We start from the raw sequence: 20,324 nt of genomic DNA on the forward strand, positions 1-20,324 counted from the left end.
ATTTGAATGCGAAAGATGAATTCACAATTCAAATGTATTGGGGCCTATCATGCCTGACTACCGTTGATGCAATGTTAATGTGTTTTTCTATTTAATATTATTCTAATTTCCACCCACATCTACTATGATACTCAACCCTGATCCCTCACGTTGAAGAATTTAATTTATCTATTCTCTCTCCCAACAACTCCTTTTGTAGAGATAAAACACTAAATTGCATCTTGGTCTATTAAGTGAGACTAAGAAGTTTCTCTCTAACAACTTTGAATGAAAGATATGGGTGAGGCAGACTATGTGATAGGAATAGAAATATTTTGTGATAGATCACAAGGACTGTTAGGCTTGTATGAGAAATCATATATTAATAAAGTTTTAGAGAGATTCAGAATGGATAAATGTTTAACATCTCCTGTTCCAATACAAAAAGGAGACAAATTTAATCTCATGCAATGTTCAAAGAATGATCTGGAACGAAAATAGATGGAAAATATCCCTTATGCATTTGTTGTTGGGAGTCTGATGTATGCTCAAACATGCACAAGGCTATATTAGCTTTGTAGTTGGTATGGTTGGTAGATACCAAAGTAATCCAGGATTGGATCATTGGAAAGCTGCAAATAAAGTCTTAAGATACTTGCAAGGGACAAAGGATCACATGTTTACTTATAGGAGATCTAGTCATCTTGAGGTGATTGAATATATAGATTCAGATTTTGCTGGTTGTATAGATACAAGAAAGTCTACATTTGGTTATGTGTGTCTTTTAGCTGGAGGAGTGATTTCATGGAAAGGTGCAAAGCAGTCAGTCATTGTTGCATCCACCATGGAAGCTGAATTTGTGGCATGCGTTGAGGCTACAGTTCAGGTAATTGGTTGAAGAATTTTAATTCAGAATTTGGAGTAGTTGACAATATTGCCAAGCCGCTGAAAATTTATTGTGATAATATCGCAGCTATCTTCTTTTTTAAAAACGACAAGTATTCTAAAAGTGCTAAGCATATGGAATTGAAATACTTTGCCGTAAAAGAAGAAGTTCAGAAACATATAGTGTCAATAAAACATATTATCACTAATCTAATGATTGTTGACCCTTTAACAAAAAGGTTACCGTCCAAAGTATTTACTGGTCATGTAGTGAATATGGGCATTATGTCTGCTAGTGAATGTTGAATGCTATTATTATTAATAATGTCTATTTGACACTTTGAGCTCATTATTGTGTAAGTTTCTGAAATTTGTGTTTTCTACTTTATGTGTATATGCATGCAAATTATGATGTGGAAAACATATTATGTTTTATTAATGAAAGAATGACTTTTGTTTGAACCCATTATAAACTTCTCATTTTACAGTCATATTAAAGAGAAAGATAATATAGTAATATATGAAAGGGAATATGTTGATTAAATGACATGTAATTGTCATGACTCTTATTGTTTTTTGTCTTTAATTATGATTAATGATGGGAAAAAAAAACAAAAAACTTCAGTTTTACAAAAATATTTGAAGGTGGCTTTGGTCTTGTTCATAAAGGTGGCCTACAAGATGTAGCAATGAAGATTCTCAAAAAGATGACCAGCATGGTGACTGTGAATTCTTGGCAGAAATTGTGATGTGCCACTTGCACCATAGAAATTAGTTAAAAGTATAAGCACATCAATGGAGGTTGGGTTTAGCAGAAGTAATTGTCTCTTAAAATATGATGAATTAAAGTTTGAATTCCCACATTTAGTGTCCAATTGTGTTTCAAAAAGAATTGCCTCTAAAGAAGAAAGAAACATGTGGAAAAACAAAAACTAAAAGGGTAACAGACTTGCTACCTGTGTTTACATTTCTGACCAAAGCCCCACATCAAGTGGTACTATAATAGCAAGTAATCTGTTTACACCATAAAATGAAAGGGCTGTTAGACATCTACTTACGGAACCGTGTGATGAACACAGAGCGAATTATTCTTTCGCCTTTTACTAAAGAATACCGTGTGTTCGTCACTCAAAGCGGTATACGCCTGTTTTTGGAAGAGCCTTCGATTTATGAGGGCTCTGCAATTTCAGTTCAAACTGTTATGTATATTCTGCTTTTATCTGTACGTTTCAGTTCTGCTTAGAGTGAACCATGCCACGCTTCACGTATTTTTGAACGGTTATTGATTCTGTTTTTGTTGAACAGCTATGCGAAAGATTAAACAGATCAGTACCCTATGTTCGCTTGTATTATCCAAAGCCTCACCTAGAACTTTTGCTATTGAAATGTGTGTACTTGTAATGTCTTGTGTTCCTCATTCTTCAATTATGCAAAACTCTCTTCATACAGGGATTTGAGGAGGGGGGCAAAAAAGAGTGAGTCAATTTCGATTCTGGAGCATTCATGAATTTCTGTATTGAAAAATTCAAGATTCAACACATTAAACAGGACAACTACGTTGTGGAATTATGGTTTCTCTTTTTCGTGCAGAGCAAGGACATGCAATCTCAAAACCACTTGTTATTGCTGTTTCTTTTCAATTCACTCGTTAAATTACTAGTGTTTTATTGAACTTAAGTACATTACTAAGTCCCACATTGGTGAGAAGAGATAACAATCACTTGATGTTTTATCATAAAATACACTATTTTTTGACCTCTATGTTAAGATAAGTGTAGTATCTGTTTTTATGTTAAATATCTGATATGTAGCTTACAACTGTGGGTCTGGCCCTATAGCATGGGTTGACACACTTTATTCTAGGTGTTGATATCTAACTTATCTAAAAATAAAAATAAAAATTATATAAAATAATACAAATTGAATTTTTTTTGTTTGAATGATTTTTCAAAGCAAATTGGTTTGTGAGTTGTGTTTCAACTAAACCTCCAACACTTATATTAATCAATATAATTACTTTAGTATTATATATTTTATCTCTAACACTTATATTAATTAATATAATTACTTTTAGTATTATATATTTTATCTTTAACACTTATATTAACATTTATAATTATTTTAGTGTTATGTGTATATCATTTAAATTATATTAACACGTATAATTACTTTACTATTATATGTATATTAATTATTTTAGTTTTACCGTGTAATTGAAACTTATAAAACATATGTTACTTTTTTTAGAGTATTATTTTTAGGTGTAATTGGTTTAAAATCAATGAAAATTTGATAAAATTTTATTATATAAAATCAAACATATTAATAAGTTTTATAGATTAATATAACCAAGTTTTTTTAATATTATAGATTAATATAACCAAGTTTTTTTAATATAATTTAATTTAAAAGATCAAAAGAAATTATATAAATTTTAATAAAATAATATTTTAGTAAAAAAATACAAAAATATAATTGAATTAAACCATAAAAGTTTGATTTGATTCTAATTTTATTTTAAATGAAAATTAAATCAAATATGTTTTATAATTAACTTTATTTTAGGCGATTTTTTTTCATGAAAAATGGAATCTAACAAAGTGATAAAAATGACCAAAATTTGCTAAAAGCAAATTACTGGCCACTGCGAGCTTTTTATTCCTTGCTTTATTTGTCTCCCTTACATAAAAGACAAAGAAAGCCTAAAGGGCTTTGTTCATTTGAGAGAGCTTTTGTTGATTAATTCCTAGTCATCATCTTCATCACTGGACTTGCAAGGTTTGTAGCAGAAGTCGGTGGTGTCAAGGCAACGACACTGGCCTGGCATCGAGCGTGTGCACGCACAGCGATCACAAGCTGAGTGACATGAATTCAACCTAATATCTGCACAATGGCATTGAGGTGGCATTGAGGCTGTGCACATGCAGAGATCACAGCATGGTTTTGAAGACTCATCATCACTTGATGAGTGATCACTTTTGAAGAGGTTCAGTTCCATGCGTGCATTAGTAACCCCCACAAGGAAAAGAACCAAGAAACACACCTTTAGCACCACCATGTTGTTCTTCAAACCCATCTTTACTGTTTTTCCTGTCAAGGGTGAAGAGAAAAGAACCCGTGAAGTGAGTTATTTATATAAGAGGATTTGCAGATGGAACGTGATACTGAGAATTTTACTTTGTCGTGGAGTGATGTCATGCCTTTTTCTGGATTACATTTGAAAGGTGGCACACATGCAGGATATGGAGATTGAGGTTGCTTCCACGATTGCTAGGTGCTGTCTATCTGCATGAAAAACAGGTTCAAGTAGTGGAAAATTAATCCGATTATAATGAAAATTTGAAAATAGAATTATAATATTCTCTATAGATTTTGTGGTGAAAGTATGAAACTCATTAAAATTAATAATTTTTAATAAATTTTACTCAATTATAAAAAAATATTAGGAAAGAAAATGTTATGTTGTTAACATTCATCTCTTTTATTATAATCTAGTTTTCAAGTGTGATTCCTTTCTAATGTTTCAATTAGAAGCAAAAGAAGTTGACATGAATTTTTTTTCATGATTCATAATATTCATACATTATTTTTTATTATTTTGATTTATTTGGATTTCACAATTTGTAAAACGAAACTTAAAGAAATTTTTAAGTTATACTTAGATTAAGGGATGCCTTTATGATATGTTAGGAGTGAATCCTTATGTTAGAGGATGGGATGATTGGTTATCCAGTGACACAGAAGGATCAGGGATGTTCTAAATAGTTTGGAACCCATACATGACTAGTGTTAATCACATTGGTAAATATATCAAATTGTCACAAATAATAAAGTAAAACGAAAATTTGAGTGTCAAGTCGACACAGACTTTGTTTGTATTTAAATTGATGCAAACTCAATTTTCAAGCAAGAGATAAAGAATTGAAAGTGGAAAATTAAAGGGAAAAGTAGAAGATAAAAATACAAGAAAAATAAACAATGATTTAAATGCGAAAGATGAATTAAGAATTTAAATGTATTGGGGCCTAGCATGCCTAACTACCATTGATGCAATGTTAATGTATTTCTCTATTTAATATTATTCTAATTTTTACCCACATCTACTATAATACTTAACCCTGATTCCTCATATTTAAGAGTCTAATTTATCCATTCTCTCTCTCAACTCCTTTTGTAGAGAGATAAAACAGTAAATTGCATGAAGTTTAGCGATGTATGCATAGGCTAAACAATATCACTCTATCTCTAGCAATGATTTGTTTGTTTAGATGTCCTTTCTCAAATCTTTAGAAATTAAACACTTCCTAATGCCTAATTCCTAAACAGATGCTTGGATGATCAGACTATACAATAACAATAAAGCACAGGAAAGAAACAATAAAAATTGACATTGCATTAAATAGATACTAAAAAAAGATTACATTACAAGGATATTTAATGGGGGTTCAGCCTCTCATTACCATGAGATGCTTTACACTTTAGGGACTGATGTGGATAGAATAAGAAGAAGGATGGATAATGGAAGAGAAAGAGAGAATGACTAAAGATAGAGGGTTTCCCCTATTTGAGATGCTCACGCTTTGGATGTATTCATTAAAGAGCTCTGAGTCTTCGTGTGTCTTTCTCCTTTGCTTCCTACTCATTTTATGGGCCTAAGGTATCTTAAAATTCACGTGACCTCATGCTAAGCGGGCCTTTTGGGCTTAGCGAGTATGACAGTGATCACGCGGTAAGTGCGGGATTCGCGGTAAGCGCGCCTTTGGACTTCTTCCTATGCCTTCTTCGTGTTAAGCTTGTGTTGGCCCCTAAGCAAGACATCGCGTTGGGCTTGTCTTGTGCACTAAACGATCTGTCTCAATCTACAATTTTTCTTCAAGGCTCTTCCTTCACGTTTTTACATCAATTTTTCCTCCAAATCACTTATAATTTTCTTCTTGAATCCTGCTGGTCAAAAATTAAAATGATATTAAAATCCTCGTTATTTTATTAAAAAACAACAGTAAAGTGAAAAAATTCTAATCATTCTTAATAAAAATTGACTATCAATTAAATTCAAATTTCACAGTTATCAACTAGATGTAATAGGACTATGCAAAATAAATAATATACATGGACAGTTGTTTTAATCATCCTTTAGCACAATAGACTCCATTTTAAGAATATTGTCATCCTTCGAATAATTCCTTATAATTTACAATTTTTTATTTTTGGTTCATATAATTTTTTATTTTAGTTCCACTAATTTTGTGGTTTTTCATTTATAGTCTATGTTGTCAGTTATCATTTCTAAAAAAGTGTTAATGTTGATATGATAAGGACTAAAAATGAAAAAAAAAACAAAGAATTTAGAGGGGTTAAAAATGATATATATATATATATATATATATATATATATATATATATATATAAACTAAAAATAAATAAAAAAATTACAAGAATAAAAAATGAAAACAAATAACTCACATGGATGAAGAAAGAATACATAGACTAAAAGCAAAAATGAAATATTTCATTTATAGACACAAATAAATATTTAGGCCTCAAACATCATGTGTAAATTTAATTTATATTTAATAAAAAATAAAAAATAATAAAGAATTAATTAAAATATTTACGCATGACAAAGTAAAGTATCCTTAAAGTTGTGCATCTTTTAATTAATTATTTCTTTTTTTATTTTATATTAATTTTAAATTAAAATTATGCATAATATTTAAGGCTTGAATATTTATCTGTCTACAAATATGTCATTTTTTCCTTTTATTCCATGTATTTTTATTTTTTGTCCTGTAAGATTTTTCATTTGTAGTTCCTAATTTTTTTTAGTCTTTGTGAGTTTTTTTTTTTCATTTTTAATCTTAATGACATGAGCATGACATCAATATTAATGTTTTCTATAACAATACGTGACAGACAACAGGAATTAATTAAAAATAAAAAAAATACAAACTTACAAAAATTAAAATAAAAAAAAACTTACAAAAAGACCAAAAGTTAAAAGAAGTCAACTTCCATGCACCAATTTCATATTTAAGTCATCCTTATTTGTTTAAATATTTCTGGAATTAAATCATGAGGAATTAAATGCAAGTAAAAATTAAATTCGCCAAATTAAAACATTTACGTTAGTGTTCCCCGAACACACAACTTGCATTCGAGCATCATAATAAGAGTTGCTTAATCGATTATTTATCAGAAATAATATTATTTTGTCAGAGGGTTGAGATTGGATCTAGAGAAAGGATTAATTTTTCATAATATGAGTTTAAATCTGACTATGATATTTGAGTTAATTTGATTGTCAGTTTTGATTAAGAATGATTGGAATTTCATTACTTTACTGATGTTTAATGAAATAAAAAAAAAATTAATATTAAAAGCCCATAAAATGAGTAAGAAACAAAGGAGAAAGACACATGAAGACTCGGAGCTTTTTAATGGATACATCCAAAGTCCGAGCATCTCAAATAGGAGAAACCCTCCATCTTTAGTCATTCTCTCTTTCTCTTCCATTATCCATTCCTCTTCTTATATATTCTATCCACATCAGTTCCTAAAGTGTAAAGTCTCTCATGACAATGAGAGACTAAATCCCCATTAAATGTCCTTGTAATGTAATCTTTCCTTAGTACCTATTTAATGCATTGTCAATTTTTATTGTTTCTTTCTTGTGTTTTATTGTTATTGTATGGTTTGATCATCCATGCATCTGTTTAGGGATTAGGCATTGGGAAGTGTTTAATTTCTAAAGAACTGGAAAATGACATCTAAACAAACAAATCATTGCTAGAGATAGAGTGATATTGTTTAGTCCATGCATATATCACTAAACTTCATGTAACTTACTGTTTTATCTCTCTGCAAAAGGAGTTGGGAGAGAGAATAGATAAATTAGACTTTTTAACGTGAGGGATCAGGGTTGAATATCATAGTAAATATGAGTGGAAATTATAATAATATTAAATAGAGAAAAACATTAACATTGCATCAACGGTAGTCAGGCATGATAGGCCCCAATACATTTGAATTGTGAATTCATCTTTCGCATTCAAATCATTGTTTATTTTTTTTATCTTTTTATCTTCTACTTTTCTCTTTAATTTTCCAATTTCAATTCCTTATCTCTTGCTTGAAAATTGAGTTTGTACCAGTCTAAATACAAATAAAGTCTCTGTGAACTCGACACTCGGACTTTCGTTTTACTTTATTACTTATGACAATTTGAAACACTTGTCAATGTGATTAACACTAGTCATGTAAGGGTTCCAAACTATTTACTACATCCCTGATCCTTCTATCACTGCATAAACAATCATCCCATCCTCTAACATAAGGATTCGGATTCACTGCTAACATATCATAAAGGCATTCCTTAATCAAGTACAACTTAAAAAAAAATTAAGTTTCCTTATACAAATTGTGAAATCCAATAAATCAAAATAATAAAAAATAATATATGTATATTATGAATAATGAAAAAATTTCATGTTAACTTCTTTTGCTTCAAATTGAAACATTAGAAAGGAATCACACTCACACTTGAAAACTAAATTATAATTAAAGAGATGAATGTTAACGACATAACATTTTCTTTCCTAATATTTTTTTATAATTGAGTAAAATTTATTAATTTTAATGAGTTTCACACTTTCACCACAAAATCTATAGAGAATATTATAATTCCATTTTCAAATTTTCATTATAGTCGGATTAATTTTCCACTACTTGAACCTGTTTTTCATGCAGATAGCTAGACAGCACCTAGCAATCGTGGAAGCAACCTCAATCTCCATATCCTGCATGTGTGCCACCTTTCAAATGTAATCCAGAAAAAGGCATGACATCACTCCACGACAAAGTAAAATTCTCAGTATCACGTCCTATCCGCAAATCCTCTTATATAAATAACTCACTTCACGGGTTCTTTTCTCTTCACCCTTGACAGGAAAAACAGTAAAGATGGGTTTGAAGAACAACATGGTGGTGCTAAAGGTGTGTTTCTTGGTTCTTTTCCTTGTGGGGGTTACTAATGCACGCATGGAACTGAACCTCTTCAAAAGTGATCACTCATCAAGTGATGATGAGTCTTCAAAACCATGCTGTGATCTCTGCATGTGCACAGCCTCAATGCCACCTCAATGCCATTGTGCAGATATTAGGTTGAATTCATGTCACTCAGCTTGTGATCGCTGTGCGTGCACACGCTCGATGCCAGGCCAGTGTCGTTGCCTTGACACCACCGACTTCTGCTACAAACCTTGCAAGTCCAGTGATGAAGATGATGACTAGGAATTAATCAACAAAAGCTCTCTCAAATGAACAAAGCCCTTTAGGCTTTCTTTGTCTTTTATGTAAGGGAGACAAATAAAACATGGAATAAAAAGCTCGCAGTGGCCAGTAATTTGCTTTTGGCAAATTTTGGTCATTTTTATCACTTTGTTAGATTCCATTTTTCATGAAAAATATCGCCTAAAACAAACTTAATTATAAAACATATGTGATTTAATTTTAATTTAAAATAAAATCATAATCAAATCAAACTAATATTTTATGGTTGGATTCAATTGTTTTTATATTTTTTTTATTAAAATATTTTTTTATTAAAATTTATATAATTTCTTTCATCTTTTAAATTAGATTACATAAAAAAAACTTGGTTATATTAATCTATAAAACTTATTAATGTTTGATTTTGTATAATAAAAATTTATCAAATTTTCATCCATTTTAAACCAATAACACCTAAAAATAATACTCTAAAAAAAGTAATATATGTTTTATAAGTTTCAATTACACGGTAAAACTCAAACAATATACATATAATAATAAAATAATTGTTAATATAACTTAAATGATATATAATAAAATACATAACACTAAAATAATTATAATAATTATAAATATTAATATAAGTATTGGAGATAAAATACATAACACTAAATAATTATATCAGCTAATATAAGTGAAAGTAATTATAAGTGAAAGTAATTACATCGGTTAATATAAGTGTTGGAGGTTTAGTTCCAGAAACACAACTCACGAACCATATTTGCTTTGAAAAATCATTCAAAAAAAAAAAAAATCAATTTGTATCATTTTATATAATTATTTTTATTTTTAGATCAAGTTAGATATCAACACCTAGAATAAAGTGTGTGAACCCATGTGAACCCACAGTGGTAAGCTACATATCAGATCTTAACATAAAGGCAAAAAATAGTGTATTTTATGATAAAACATCAAGTGATTGTTTTCTCTTCTCACCAATGTGGGACTTAGTAATGTACTTAGTTCAATAAAACACTAGTAATTAATTTAACGAGTGAATTGAAGAGAAACAGCAATAACAAGTGGTTTTGAGATTGCATGTCCTTGCTCTGCACGAAAAAGAGAAATCATAATTCCACAACGTAGTTGTCCTGTTTAATGTGTTGAATCTTGAATTTTTCAATACAGAAATTCATGAATGCTCCAGAATCGAAATTGACTCACTCTTTTTTGCCCCCCTCCTCAAATCCCTGTATGAAGAGAGTTTGCATAATGGAAGAATGAGGAACACAAGACATTACAAGTACACATTTCAATAGCAAAAGTTCTAGGTGAGGCTTTGGATAATACAAGCGAACATATATTCGAAGGCTCAATAATCGAAGCAGAATATACACTCTAAGCAGAACTGAAACGTAAAGATAAAAGCAGAATATACATAACAGTTTGAACTGAAATTGCAGAGCCCTCAATAATTGAAGGCTCTTCCAAAAATAGGCGTATACCGCTTTGAGTGACGAACACACGGTATTCTTTAGTAAAAGGCGAAAGAATAATTCGCTTTGTGTTCATCACACGGTTCCGTAAATAGTTGTGTAACAGGCCTTTCATTTTATGGTGTAAACAGTTCACTTGCTATTATAGTACCACTCGATGTGGGGCTTTGTTCCGAAATGTAACCACAGGTAGCAAGTCTGTTTCTTTGTGCTTATACTTTTTTGTTTTTGTTTTTCCACATATTTCTTTCTTCTTTAGAGACAATTATTCTTTTTGAAACACAATTGGACACTAATTAAATGCGGGAATTCAAACTTTAATTCATCACATTATAGTAGACAATTCCTTATGCTAAACCCAACCTCCATTGATGTGCTTATACTTTTAACTAATTTCTATGGTGCAAGTGGCAAGCATCACAATTTCTGCCAAGAATTCACAGTCACCATGCAGCAAATTTAGCAAATTTCCTAGTTTGGGATTTATTTACAAACTATTTTCCCATTTGGGATCTTTTTTAAAGTTTTTTTTACGTACCCTGCATGAAATATCCATGCAAAACGCCAGCATGATTGGCGCGTCCTTCGTTGCGGCGAAACGTGGCAGTGGCGCCACTGCCACTGGCGACACAGGTGGAATCGCCACCTGCAGTGGCGCTTTGGCCATGCATGGGAAACGCTGGTCCAAGTTGCGCTTTGAACGAATAAAGCTAGGGTTGACAGCTTTGCAAGTTTTTAAGTAGATGGCAGCTTTTTAAGTAGAAAACGTTAGGGTGTTTAAATACTCTTACTCATTCAGCATTTTTTGCATCTTCAGCCTTCCTTTCCTTTCTCTTTGCAACCTGTTTTCTTGGCTTTCCTTTCTCTTTGAAACCTGTTTCTTTCCTAACTGATGGCGTTTAAATTTGTAAGGTTTGAAGTTCGAATAGTTAAAATTTTGTGGTATGAATTATTTTTTTAAAGTAATTTTGTTAGGTTGAAGTATTTATTTATTTTTTAAATTAAATTAACTTTTATATTCGATAGGCTTGTAACACCACTGAAGGAGGAGAAACAAAGCAAGACCAATGAAGAAGGAGAAGCAAGGGAAACTCGAAAGCAAGGAATGAATGGCATGACCATCAGCTTTTAAACGAAGAATGATACAAATCGTCAATGCGATTTGCAATTTCAAATCAACGCAAATTGCCAATGGCATTTGCGATTTCTAGCTGCAAACCTGCACACTGCATGGCTACGCTGCTGCACTGCTCCTAGGCTGCTGCACTGCTCCGACGAGACGTGACCATAGCAGGCTCAAACCGCCAATGAGCCTGGAGCTTCCAGTGTGGTAGGCGGAAATCGCCAATGAGCCTGGTGCGTCCCCCAGCCCTTGCCACGTGTCCACTTCTGCCCTAAATCGCCACTCCCATTTGCGACTTGCATGTTGGGTACGTGCAAAAACAACACCTCCTAGAAAAATGTTTGAAAAGGACACCATTTCGAAAAATACTTTGTAAAAAGAGACTAAAGTGAGAAATTTGCCTCCCCATGCTGGTCATCTTTTTTAGGATCTTCATTGCTACAAGTGAGAAGCTGAAGGAAAAAGTGTAGTCAAACTTATTCTTATTGACATTTTTAATAAACTTGTTCAAATTTTTTGAGAGGGTAAACTTGTTTAGATATTGCATGATCTACTGCAAATATGTACATTTAAATTTAATTATCATTTGCATTTAATCGAACTTAATGTCTCCATAAAAACTAGTTTTCCAACCATTATTGTTTGAATTCAACATGTAACAACTACTAAAAGTAACTAGTTTTAGTACCAACTAAAAAATATAAACATGTTAAAGTAGAGCTATAAAAAGACATTCTAAATCTAATAAATATTGGAAGCTAAACTATATATATCTAAAATAATAACAGTATAAGGAATTTGTAAGCCTTCCTTATTTCAACTCTAATTCAGATTCTCAATTTAATAATGTTTATCTTTAATTAGGATTCTAAACTAGAAACACATGACGAAAACAAAACAAATGATAATAATAACAAATTAACAATAATATAATAAAATCAATTCCAACAAATTTACTCTAATAATAATCCTGACTACCGTTTCAGTGAGGGTAATGAATTGTAGGGATTAATTAGTGATATGACGATGAATCATGTAGCACGAAGATAAATTAAACTAGCCTCACATATATCTCAACGAAGAAAAATGTAGCTTAATTAGATCAACGGAAACAGAAGAATCGAAAAACTATGTTACGCTTAATAATAGGGCAATGCATATCAAGGATTTTAAAGAAGATAATTAACATAAGAAAAGATCAATGGAAAGGAAAGAGGAGAAAATTACCACGTGAAGGTGAAGCCTAATAATCGTGTTTTTGATCCTTTATTGATGTCATTGTTTTGTCTTCATCAACTCGTTGAGGCCGTTCTTGAAGAATATGTGGAATAAAAAAGAAGTGGTGAGTTTTTATGTTAATTTCGTCCCTCCCTTTTTTTTTGTTCTTTTCTTATGGCCCCCTTCACCATTTTCATCAATATACATTACTAAAATACATGAAAATTAGCTTTATATGTAAGCAAAATTATTAGGTGGAGTTAATATAGATAGTTTTCTTTTTTAAAAATGTATATACACTTCGCCCCAAGACTAATATGTAGCCTATATACAAATTCAAATAATACAGCTAGCATAATACATCCAATTATCAGCAAAGTCAGTTATAGTATTAAATTGAAAAAACATTTAAAAGTTGAGATAAGGGGCTCGCATTCTTTAAGAGGGTGGGGCGGAAAAAGGTTTTAAGAAGTCTTTTTAGTGTAAGAGAAAGGGGAGAGGCCATTAAAAACTTCTCAGTCTTTCCACCACATCATGAATTAATATATATACTTGAACCTTTTAATTTTTTTCAGTTTCTCTTAATCCAAGATTTGAATTTCTGAAAAATATACACGTAGTGATGTAAAGGTTGATTAAGTGCATGTGTGAATCAAAGTGTAAACGTTCAGAAGCCAACACAGGTACATAGAGACCTGCCAAGAAGGACAGATTTGATCAACCGTTTGTGTGTGTGTGTTAATTAGAAGTTAGATCATAAAGAAACATTCAATCAAAATATGTATTGGCCTAAGCTTAATTTGATCAACCGTATGCTTGCAGGGTGAGCAAACCAAGTTACATGTTTTCAGCCATTGTAATTTTGACCTACCTTTCCCATATATTTTATATTTTTTTTACCTTTATTTTGTCTAAATTAATATTGCCACTTGATAGTTCCTATATGTTAAACTGCGACTTTAGGAGACTTAGCCATAATTAAAAAACAATAATATATAGTGAAATAAGTTGGTAGAAATCTAGTAATTAAAAGCATAGGTCGTAGTTTATAACTCTTAATTGAATTTAGCCTTTTTAAGCCCATTTTGCCATACTATAACCAATTACTCGAAATCTTATTTATCAATTCCATGTCAATTATCAAATTACATCGTGAAAGAGAAAGTGGAATCTGACAAATTCAAGCTGTACCAAACCTGCTGTCATCTCAATTCAAACCTGTTGGATGAAATATATATTAGGATTAGGCTATTGATCATAAATTTAATATGGGATTTTAACAGCCTACATCGATCATGACTTGATCTAGGCTAGGTTATGTGGTACAAATCAAGTTTTCTCGGATTTTTTCCTCATTTAATCATAACCTTGAGTTAGAGTATTTTTGTAGGACCAACAATAACTTGTGGTCACTTACATTGGACTCGTGACCAACTCAATTAGAACCCACTTGATAAAATATATGATTCAGACTTTAAGTTTTGAGCACAAATTAGATCTTATCTTTTTTGTTTTTTTTTATCACAAATACGATCATAGCATGATATATATATAGACTTGGCCCACAAAAACTTAAATATTTTTTTATGGTATCATTCCAAATTCCTTCATTACAACCTTGTGAAGAATCTCACATCTTTTTAGTGATTAAAAAAAATTATAATATTGCTTACAATTTAAAACTGAAACAAAATAAAACTACAAAATTAAAAATTGAAAAATGATTTTGATTTTGATTTTTTAAAATAAAAATTTAAAACTAAAAAGGTTAATTATTCTGTGGTCCCTATACTTGTACCAAATTTTTAATTAGATTGTTGAATTTTTTTTAATTGAATCTCTAAACTTTTGATTTTAATTGGATCTCCCGTTTAATTGATGTTATGAAAATTAACCACAAACATATAATTAATGACGTAGACAATTGACTCATACTTCTAAATTAAAATATGTTAAAAATATATTTGAGTCAGTTCTAAAATATTTGCGTAGAATTTCAGCTATATATATATATATATATATATATATATATATATATATATATATATATATATATATATATAATGACAATACTAGGCTAACACCTGAACCTCTTATCCAGTTTTCCCTGTATAAAATGCTAATAGACACGCCTAGCCCAACGTGGGAGCAAAGCCAGCCATGATATCCTGCATGTGTGCCACCTTTGAAATGCAATGCAGAAAAGAACCAAGATATCACTATTCACTACTGCTCCATGACTCAGAAAAGAACCAAGTCATCACGTTTCCATCTGCATGCAAATGATCCTCTTAATATAAATAACCCACTTCAGTGGCTCTTTTTAAGTAATCTCTTCACAGAAGAAAAAAGAGAAGAAGATGGGTTTGAAGAACAACATGGTGGTGCTAAAGGTGTGTTTGGTGCTACTTTTCCTTGTGGGGGGTACTACTAGTGCCAGCTTGAGGCTGAGTGAGCTTGGCCTGCTCATGAAAAGTGATCATCATCAACACTCAAATGATGATGAGTCTTCAAAACCATGCTGTGATCAATGCGCATGCACAAAGTCAAACCCTCCTCAATGCCGCTGTTCAGATATGAGGCTGAATTCGTGCCATTCAGCTTGCAAATCTTGTATTTGCGCATTATCGTATCCTGCACAGTGTTTTTGTGTTGACATAACCGATTTCTGCTATGAACCTTGCAAGCCCAGTGAGGATGACAAGGAAAACTACTAATGAACAAGTGTTATGCATGTAAGCTCTCTCTCCAATGGACAAAGCCCCCTTTATGCTTTGTTTGTTATGTAAGGAATGACTAAATAAACTTGGAATAAAACTTCCTCTCTTTTCGTGGCCCATAATTTGCTTTCTGCAAATCTGGGTCTTCTTTATTCCAATGTTAATTAATTTGGCCAATTTTAATTTATAGTTTTTCGTTTGCATTTGGTTCTATGATTTCAGGATTTATAAATAAAAAAATGTATAAGTTAACCAAATAGTACCTAAAAACATTTTCGTGGAACACTTATATGAGTTGTTTAATTAATTTAAATAATGTTGTTTAACTTTTTTTGATTGGAACAAGAGTTCCCTAACTATACAAACACCTTTTGTATAGGTAGTGCCCAATCTGAACTACCAAGTACAAATTAACTTCCTTCCATTTTCTTACTCTCAAATGCACAAGATACTCCTCTATTGGAAAATAAATTTGTATGTTCACGATCTAAGTCATCATATAATCAATTCTAATTTTAATAATAAAGTATTATTTTATTTTCATTATCATATTTCAGTATTTGATTAAATGATCCATTTGATAATATCCTTGATTAAAATTAAAGACTTATTATTATAATAGAGATTATGATAATGAGAAATAAGTTTGTTCTAATTTTAATCTAAATCGTTTTTGATCATAGGATTATTGTAAATAGGATATCAATAATCGGGATAGATTAATATATATGTGATAGTATTTATTGGATAAATATTAATAGATCTCATTTATTAATTTGCATATATAGATGAGTTACATATTGATGTGATCATTGAACTAACTCAATTGAAATTTTCTAATGGTTAAAATTTACCATAAACTGTCAATAGAAAATTCTCAAGAAGAGGTATAATAGTTTTCTTTGACCTGAGATTGTCATAGTAATTAACATGTTATTTGTTGTATTTTGATTCCGGACACCTAATACTTTAGAGCACTTGTTGAATAAATATTGGATATGATTAAATACATGTAGAATTAGTGATTAATCAAGAAGGAATCCATCAACTCTTGGTAATGAGTTTGAGTTCTATGAATAAAATTATATCCTGCCAGGAAAATTAAATGAAAGAAGAAATGAGTTTCTTAAGTCATTATGAGTTAACTCAAAAAAGGGTTTGACAGTAATACCATACTCTAGAGTTAACCCAGAGCTGTAAAGATGAAAAAAATTATTACACTACTCTTCTAATGATTCTTGAAAGTAAAATGTTACTTCATGCTATCCAGACGCGTTAAGGAGTGTTGCTAGACGCCTATCTTGATTAGTATATTAAGTTGATTAATATATTACCGGCTTAGTATTGAACCTACAGGGTCACACACAAACGAGTGTTCTAATCTCTGTTAAAGAAATTATTTTAATATTTGATGATTAATTAAATAAGAGAATTTAATATGATCAAATGATTAATTGATTTCAAAAAGGTGGAATATTATTATATTTTTGCTAGCACTGAAAATATAAATAATATGAAAGATTTGGTAAAAGAAGAGAAACAAACATGTATGATTTTGTATTTGGAATTTGGGTTGAAAATGTGGCTAGATACAAGTTTGACTTGGTCAATTATTATTTCAATTTTAATTGTTAAATGATTAGCAATAAAAGGTAACAAAAAATAATATAGCTTAAAAAAGGATACTATCAATATAGATACAAGTTTGACTTGGCCAATTATTATTTCAATTTTAATTGTTAAATGATTAACAATAAAAGGTAACAAGAAATAATATAGTTTAAAAAATAATACTATCAATAATGATTTTGATTTGATCAGAAATTTGCTAGCCATAACGTGCTATAAATAGAGCCTTGGGCTACACGTTGAAATGATCTCAAAATCACTTCTCTATTCTTATTTTTCCACTTGTCAAAGTTGTTGACGAATAGAGGTCAGTCTCGATGGTGTGGATACACGTAGAGTCTTCACACTATTGAAGAATTTTTATGCTTCAAGAGCTCATCAACAAGTATATTTTTTAAGATATAATATATTTATAATATAATTTAAATACAAAATAGATTCTTTTAGTCCGCAATGTGTGTTTTTGAACATCCTTTTTCCAACAGTTGGTATCAGAGTCATGGGTCTTTTGTATTTAAATTATATTTAATAAAATTTGAAAAAGTTTCAATTTTTATTTACTTACACGTAATGTTGCCGGTTATTATTGCATGATTACATTGTCAAATCAAATTAATTTTTTTGTGCAATTTCTAATCTTGTTACATGGATGTTGTTTTGAATCGGTGGATCGTTTGCAATTGGTTGTTAATACGGTACTTGATTTGCTGGAGGTGTTCCATATCATATACGTTGGTATTTTTATATAAAGGAGAATAAAGATTTTTATTTTATTTGGATTCCTTTTAAAAGATTAAACCTTTCCTTCAATTTTGAGCAATTTGTTATTAGTTCTTTTATTTTCAAATTGTTGGACATTAATTTAATGGAAAGACGTTGCATTAAGATATGTGATATCAAAGAGATATGCGCCTCAAGCACTGTATCTCGTTCAATTATTTGAGAGAAAAAAAATTTTATATGCTATGTGCGTAATTATATAATTGTTATATATCTAAATAATAAATATGTTTGTTATCTGACATACCTTACATATTAAATTGTTTAATCATGAGGAACGACCTGAAGAACAGGAGATTTATAATTAATAATTATTTTTTTGTGCTATTTTTTTCTCGCATAAGATGCATGTTTTTGAAATTAATTATATACTGAGCGACTAGACAACCTAGAGAAGTATTAAAATTAATTTATTGATATCAATAGGATTGGCCTGACAACTAGAAACTTATGTGATAACAATATGTCTTCTCTATCGCTTCGTGGTATTCTTGAACCTAGAAAACTAGTCAGAGCCAATTATGATGATTGGTACCGCAACTTGAGAATTGTTCTCATGCATGAGAAGCTTATTGACACTATTGATAAGCCTCCCATGGAAGCACCTGATCTGAGTGATGCTGAAGCAACCAAGGTTTTTCAAAAGTACCTAGATGAGTGCCTTACTGCTAAGTGCATTATTTTGGCATCAATGAGTTCAGAACTCCAGAGGCAACATCAAGACATGGACCCATATGAGATCGTTGAACATCTTAAGAAGATGTACGGTGGTCAAAGCAGGATGACTAGATTTCAATTATCTAAGGCCCTGTTTAGATCCTCACTTGCTGCAAATGAAAATGTTGGACCCCATGTTCTTAAGATGATTGATCTCATAGAACAACTTGAGAAGTTGGGGTGCACTCTTGGGAAAGAGCTTTCTCAAGATTTGATTATGCAATCACTTTCTGATTCATTTTCACAATTTATTGTGAATTTCAACATGAATAAGATTAGTTGTGACTTGCATGAGATGCTTAATCTACTAATTGATTATGAGAATCAAATTGCTTCTGAAAAGAAGAAAGGAACTGTCATGGTAGTTGGCAACAACTCCAAGAAGAAAGGCAAAGTACCAAAAAGGAAGAATCTTGGACCTAAGGGTGGTATGACCAAACCCAAGAACAAAAGGAACAAGATTGACCAAACTGATGCTGAATGTTTCTTCTATAAGGAGAAAGGTCATTGGAAGAGAAATTGCAAGAAGTATCTTGATTCTTTGAAAAACAAGAAACAAGGTAAGACATTAATGAAAAATGTTTTCATGATTTCTTTAACTGTCACTGATTCTTCAATGTGGGTATTAGATATAGACAGTAGTCTTAATATTTGCAATACGTTGTAGGGACTACACATAACTAGATGGTTGAAGAAAGGAGAAATAAATCTACAAGTAGGGAATGGAGTAAATGTTGTCGCCTTAGCTTTAGGACCAGTTTCTTTAATAATGTCTACTGACAAAGTACTAGTATTGAAAGATTGTTATTATGTTCTGAAATTTATTTCAAACATTATTTCAATTTCCATGTTGGACAAGCAAGGTTTTTGCATTATCTTTAATAATAACATTTATTCAATTTATCATGATGATGATTTATATGGGAATGGTTATCTCCAACGTTGCATTTATGTCTTACTCCATGTGAATCATAACTCGATTATGCATGTTTCTTCTAGTTTCAAAAGAAAAAGAGATAATCAAGTAAATAAAACATATCTTTGGCATTGTAGGGTAGGTCACATTGGCGAGAAAAGAATTAACAAGTTGCACAAGGAAGGTTACCTTGATAATTATGATTATGAATCATATGAAACTTGTGAATCTTGTCTCAAAGGAAAAATGACTAAATCTCCATTTATTAGAAGTGGAGAAAGAGCTTCTAAGTTATTGGGGGCTAATTCATACAGATGTTTGTGGGCCCATAAAGATTCAAGCCAAAAGAGGATATTCTTATTTTATCACCTTCACTGACGATATGTCTAGATATGGATTTTTGTATCTTATGAAACATAAATCTGAATCATTTGAAATGTTTAAAAGATTTCGTAATGAAGTTGAAAAGCAAACTTGTAAGAGTATTAAAATGTTTAAATTTGATAGAGGAGGTAAATATCTTAGTGATAACTTTATTGACTATCTAAAGGAGAATGAGATTCTCTCTCAGTGGACACTTCCGGGAACACCAC

The 20,324-nt window shown here is 30.9% G+C and overlaps 5 protein-coding genes and 2 non-coding genes across 7 annotated transcripts; 5 read left to right on the forward strand and 2 right to left on the reverse strand.

Annotated features, from left to right (window-relative positions):
* Nucleotides 1-565: 565 nt before the first annotated feature.
* LOC114368432 (uncharacterized mitochondrial protein AtMg00810-like) lies at nucleotides 566-877 on the forward strand. Its single transcript, XM_028325710.1, has one exon. It carries the CDS (start codon nucleotides 566-568, stop codon nucleotides 875-877), a length of 312 nt encoding a protein of 103 aa, XP_028181511.1.
* A 1,047-nt stretch (nucleotides 878-1,924) lies between these two features.
* LOC114369010 lies at nucleotides 1,925-2,042 on the forward strand. The gene has a single exon (XR_003657472.1). It is a non-coding gene; the product is annotated as a U5 spliceosomal RNA (small nuclear RNA).
* Nucleotides 2,043-3,470: 1,428 nt separating this feature from the next.
* LOC114367412 (Bowman-Birk type proteinase inhibitor C-II) lies at nucleotides 3,471-3,984 on the reverse strand. Its single transcript, XM_028324591.1, has one exon. It carries the CDS (start codon nucleotides 3,938-3,940, stop codon nucleotides 3,611-3,613), a length of 330 nt encoding a protein of 109 aa, XP_028180392.1. The 5' UTR covers nucleotides 3,941-3,984; the 3' UTR covers nucleotides 3,471-3,610.
* A 4,800-nt stretch (nucleotides 3,985-8,784) lies between these two features.
* LOC114367373 (Bowman-Birk type proteinase inhibitor C-II) lies at nucleotides 8,785-9,298 on the forward strand. Its single transcript, XM_028324540.1, has one exon. It carries the CDS (start codon nucleotides 8,824-8,826, stop codon nucleotides 9,151-9,153), a length of 330 nt encoding a protein of 109 aa, XP_028180341.1. The 5' UTR covers nucleotides 8,785-8,823; the 3' UTR covers nucleotides 9,154-9,298.
* Nucleotides 9,299-10,595: 1,297 nt separating this feature from the next.
* LOC114369091 lies at nucleotides 10,596-10,713 on the reverse strand. Its single transcript, XR_003657549.1, has one exon. It is a non-coding gene; the product is annotated as a U5 spliceosomal RNA (small nuclear RNA).
* A 4,616-nt stretch (nucleotides 10,714-15,329) lies between these two features.
* LOC114368433 (Bowman-Birk type proteinase inhibitor) lies at nucleotides 15,330-15,686 on the forward strand. The gene has a single exon (XM_028325711.1). It carries the CDS (start codon nucleotides 15,330-15,332, stop codon nucleotides 15,684-15,686), a length of 357 nt encoding a protein of 118 aa, XP_028181512.1.
* A 2,875-nt stretch (nucleotides 15,687-18,561) lies between these two features.
* On the forward strand, nucleotides 18,562-19,457 carry LOC114368434. Its single transcript, XM_028325712.1, has 2 exons — nucleotides 18,562-19,343; nucleotides 19,445-19,457. Exons 1-2 carry the CDS (start codon nucleotides 18,562-18,564, stop codon nucleotides 19,455-19,457), a joined length of 795 nt encoding a protein of 264 aa, XP_028181513.1.
* Nucleotides 19,458-20,324: the final 867 nt, after the last annotated feature.

The sequence above is a fragment of the Glycine soja genome, chromosome 9, assembly GCF_004193775.1.
Source record: "Glycine soja cultivar W05 chromosome 9, ASM419377v2, whole genome shotgun sequence".
Classification (NCBI taxonomy): Eukaryota; Viridiplantae; Streptophyta; class Magnoliopsida; order Fabales; family Fabaceae; genus Glycine; species Glycine soja.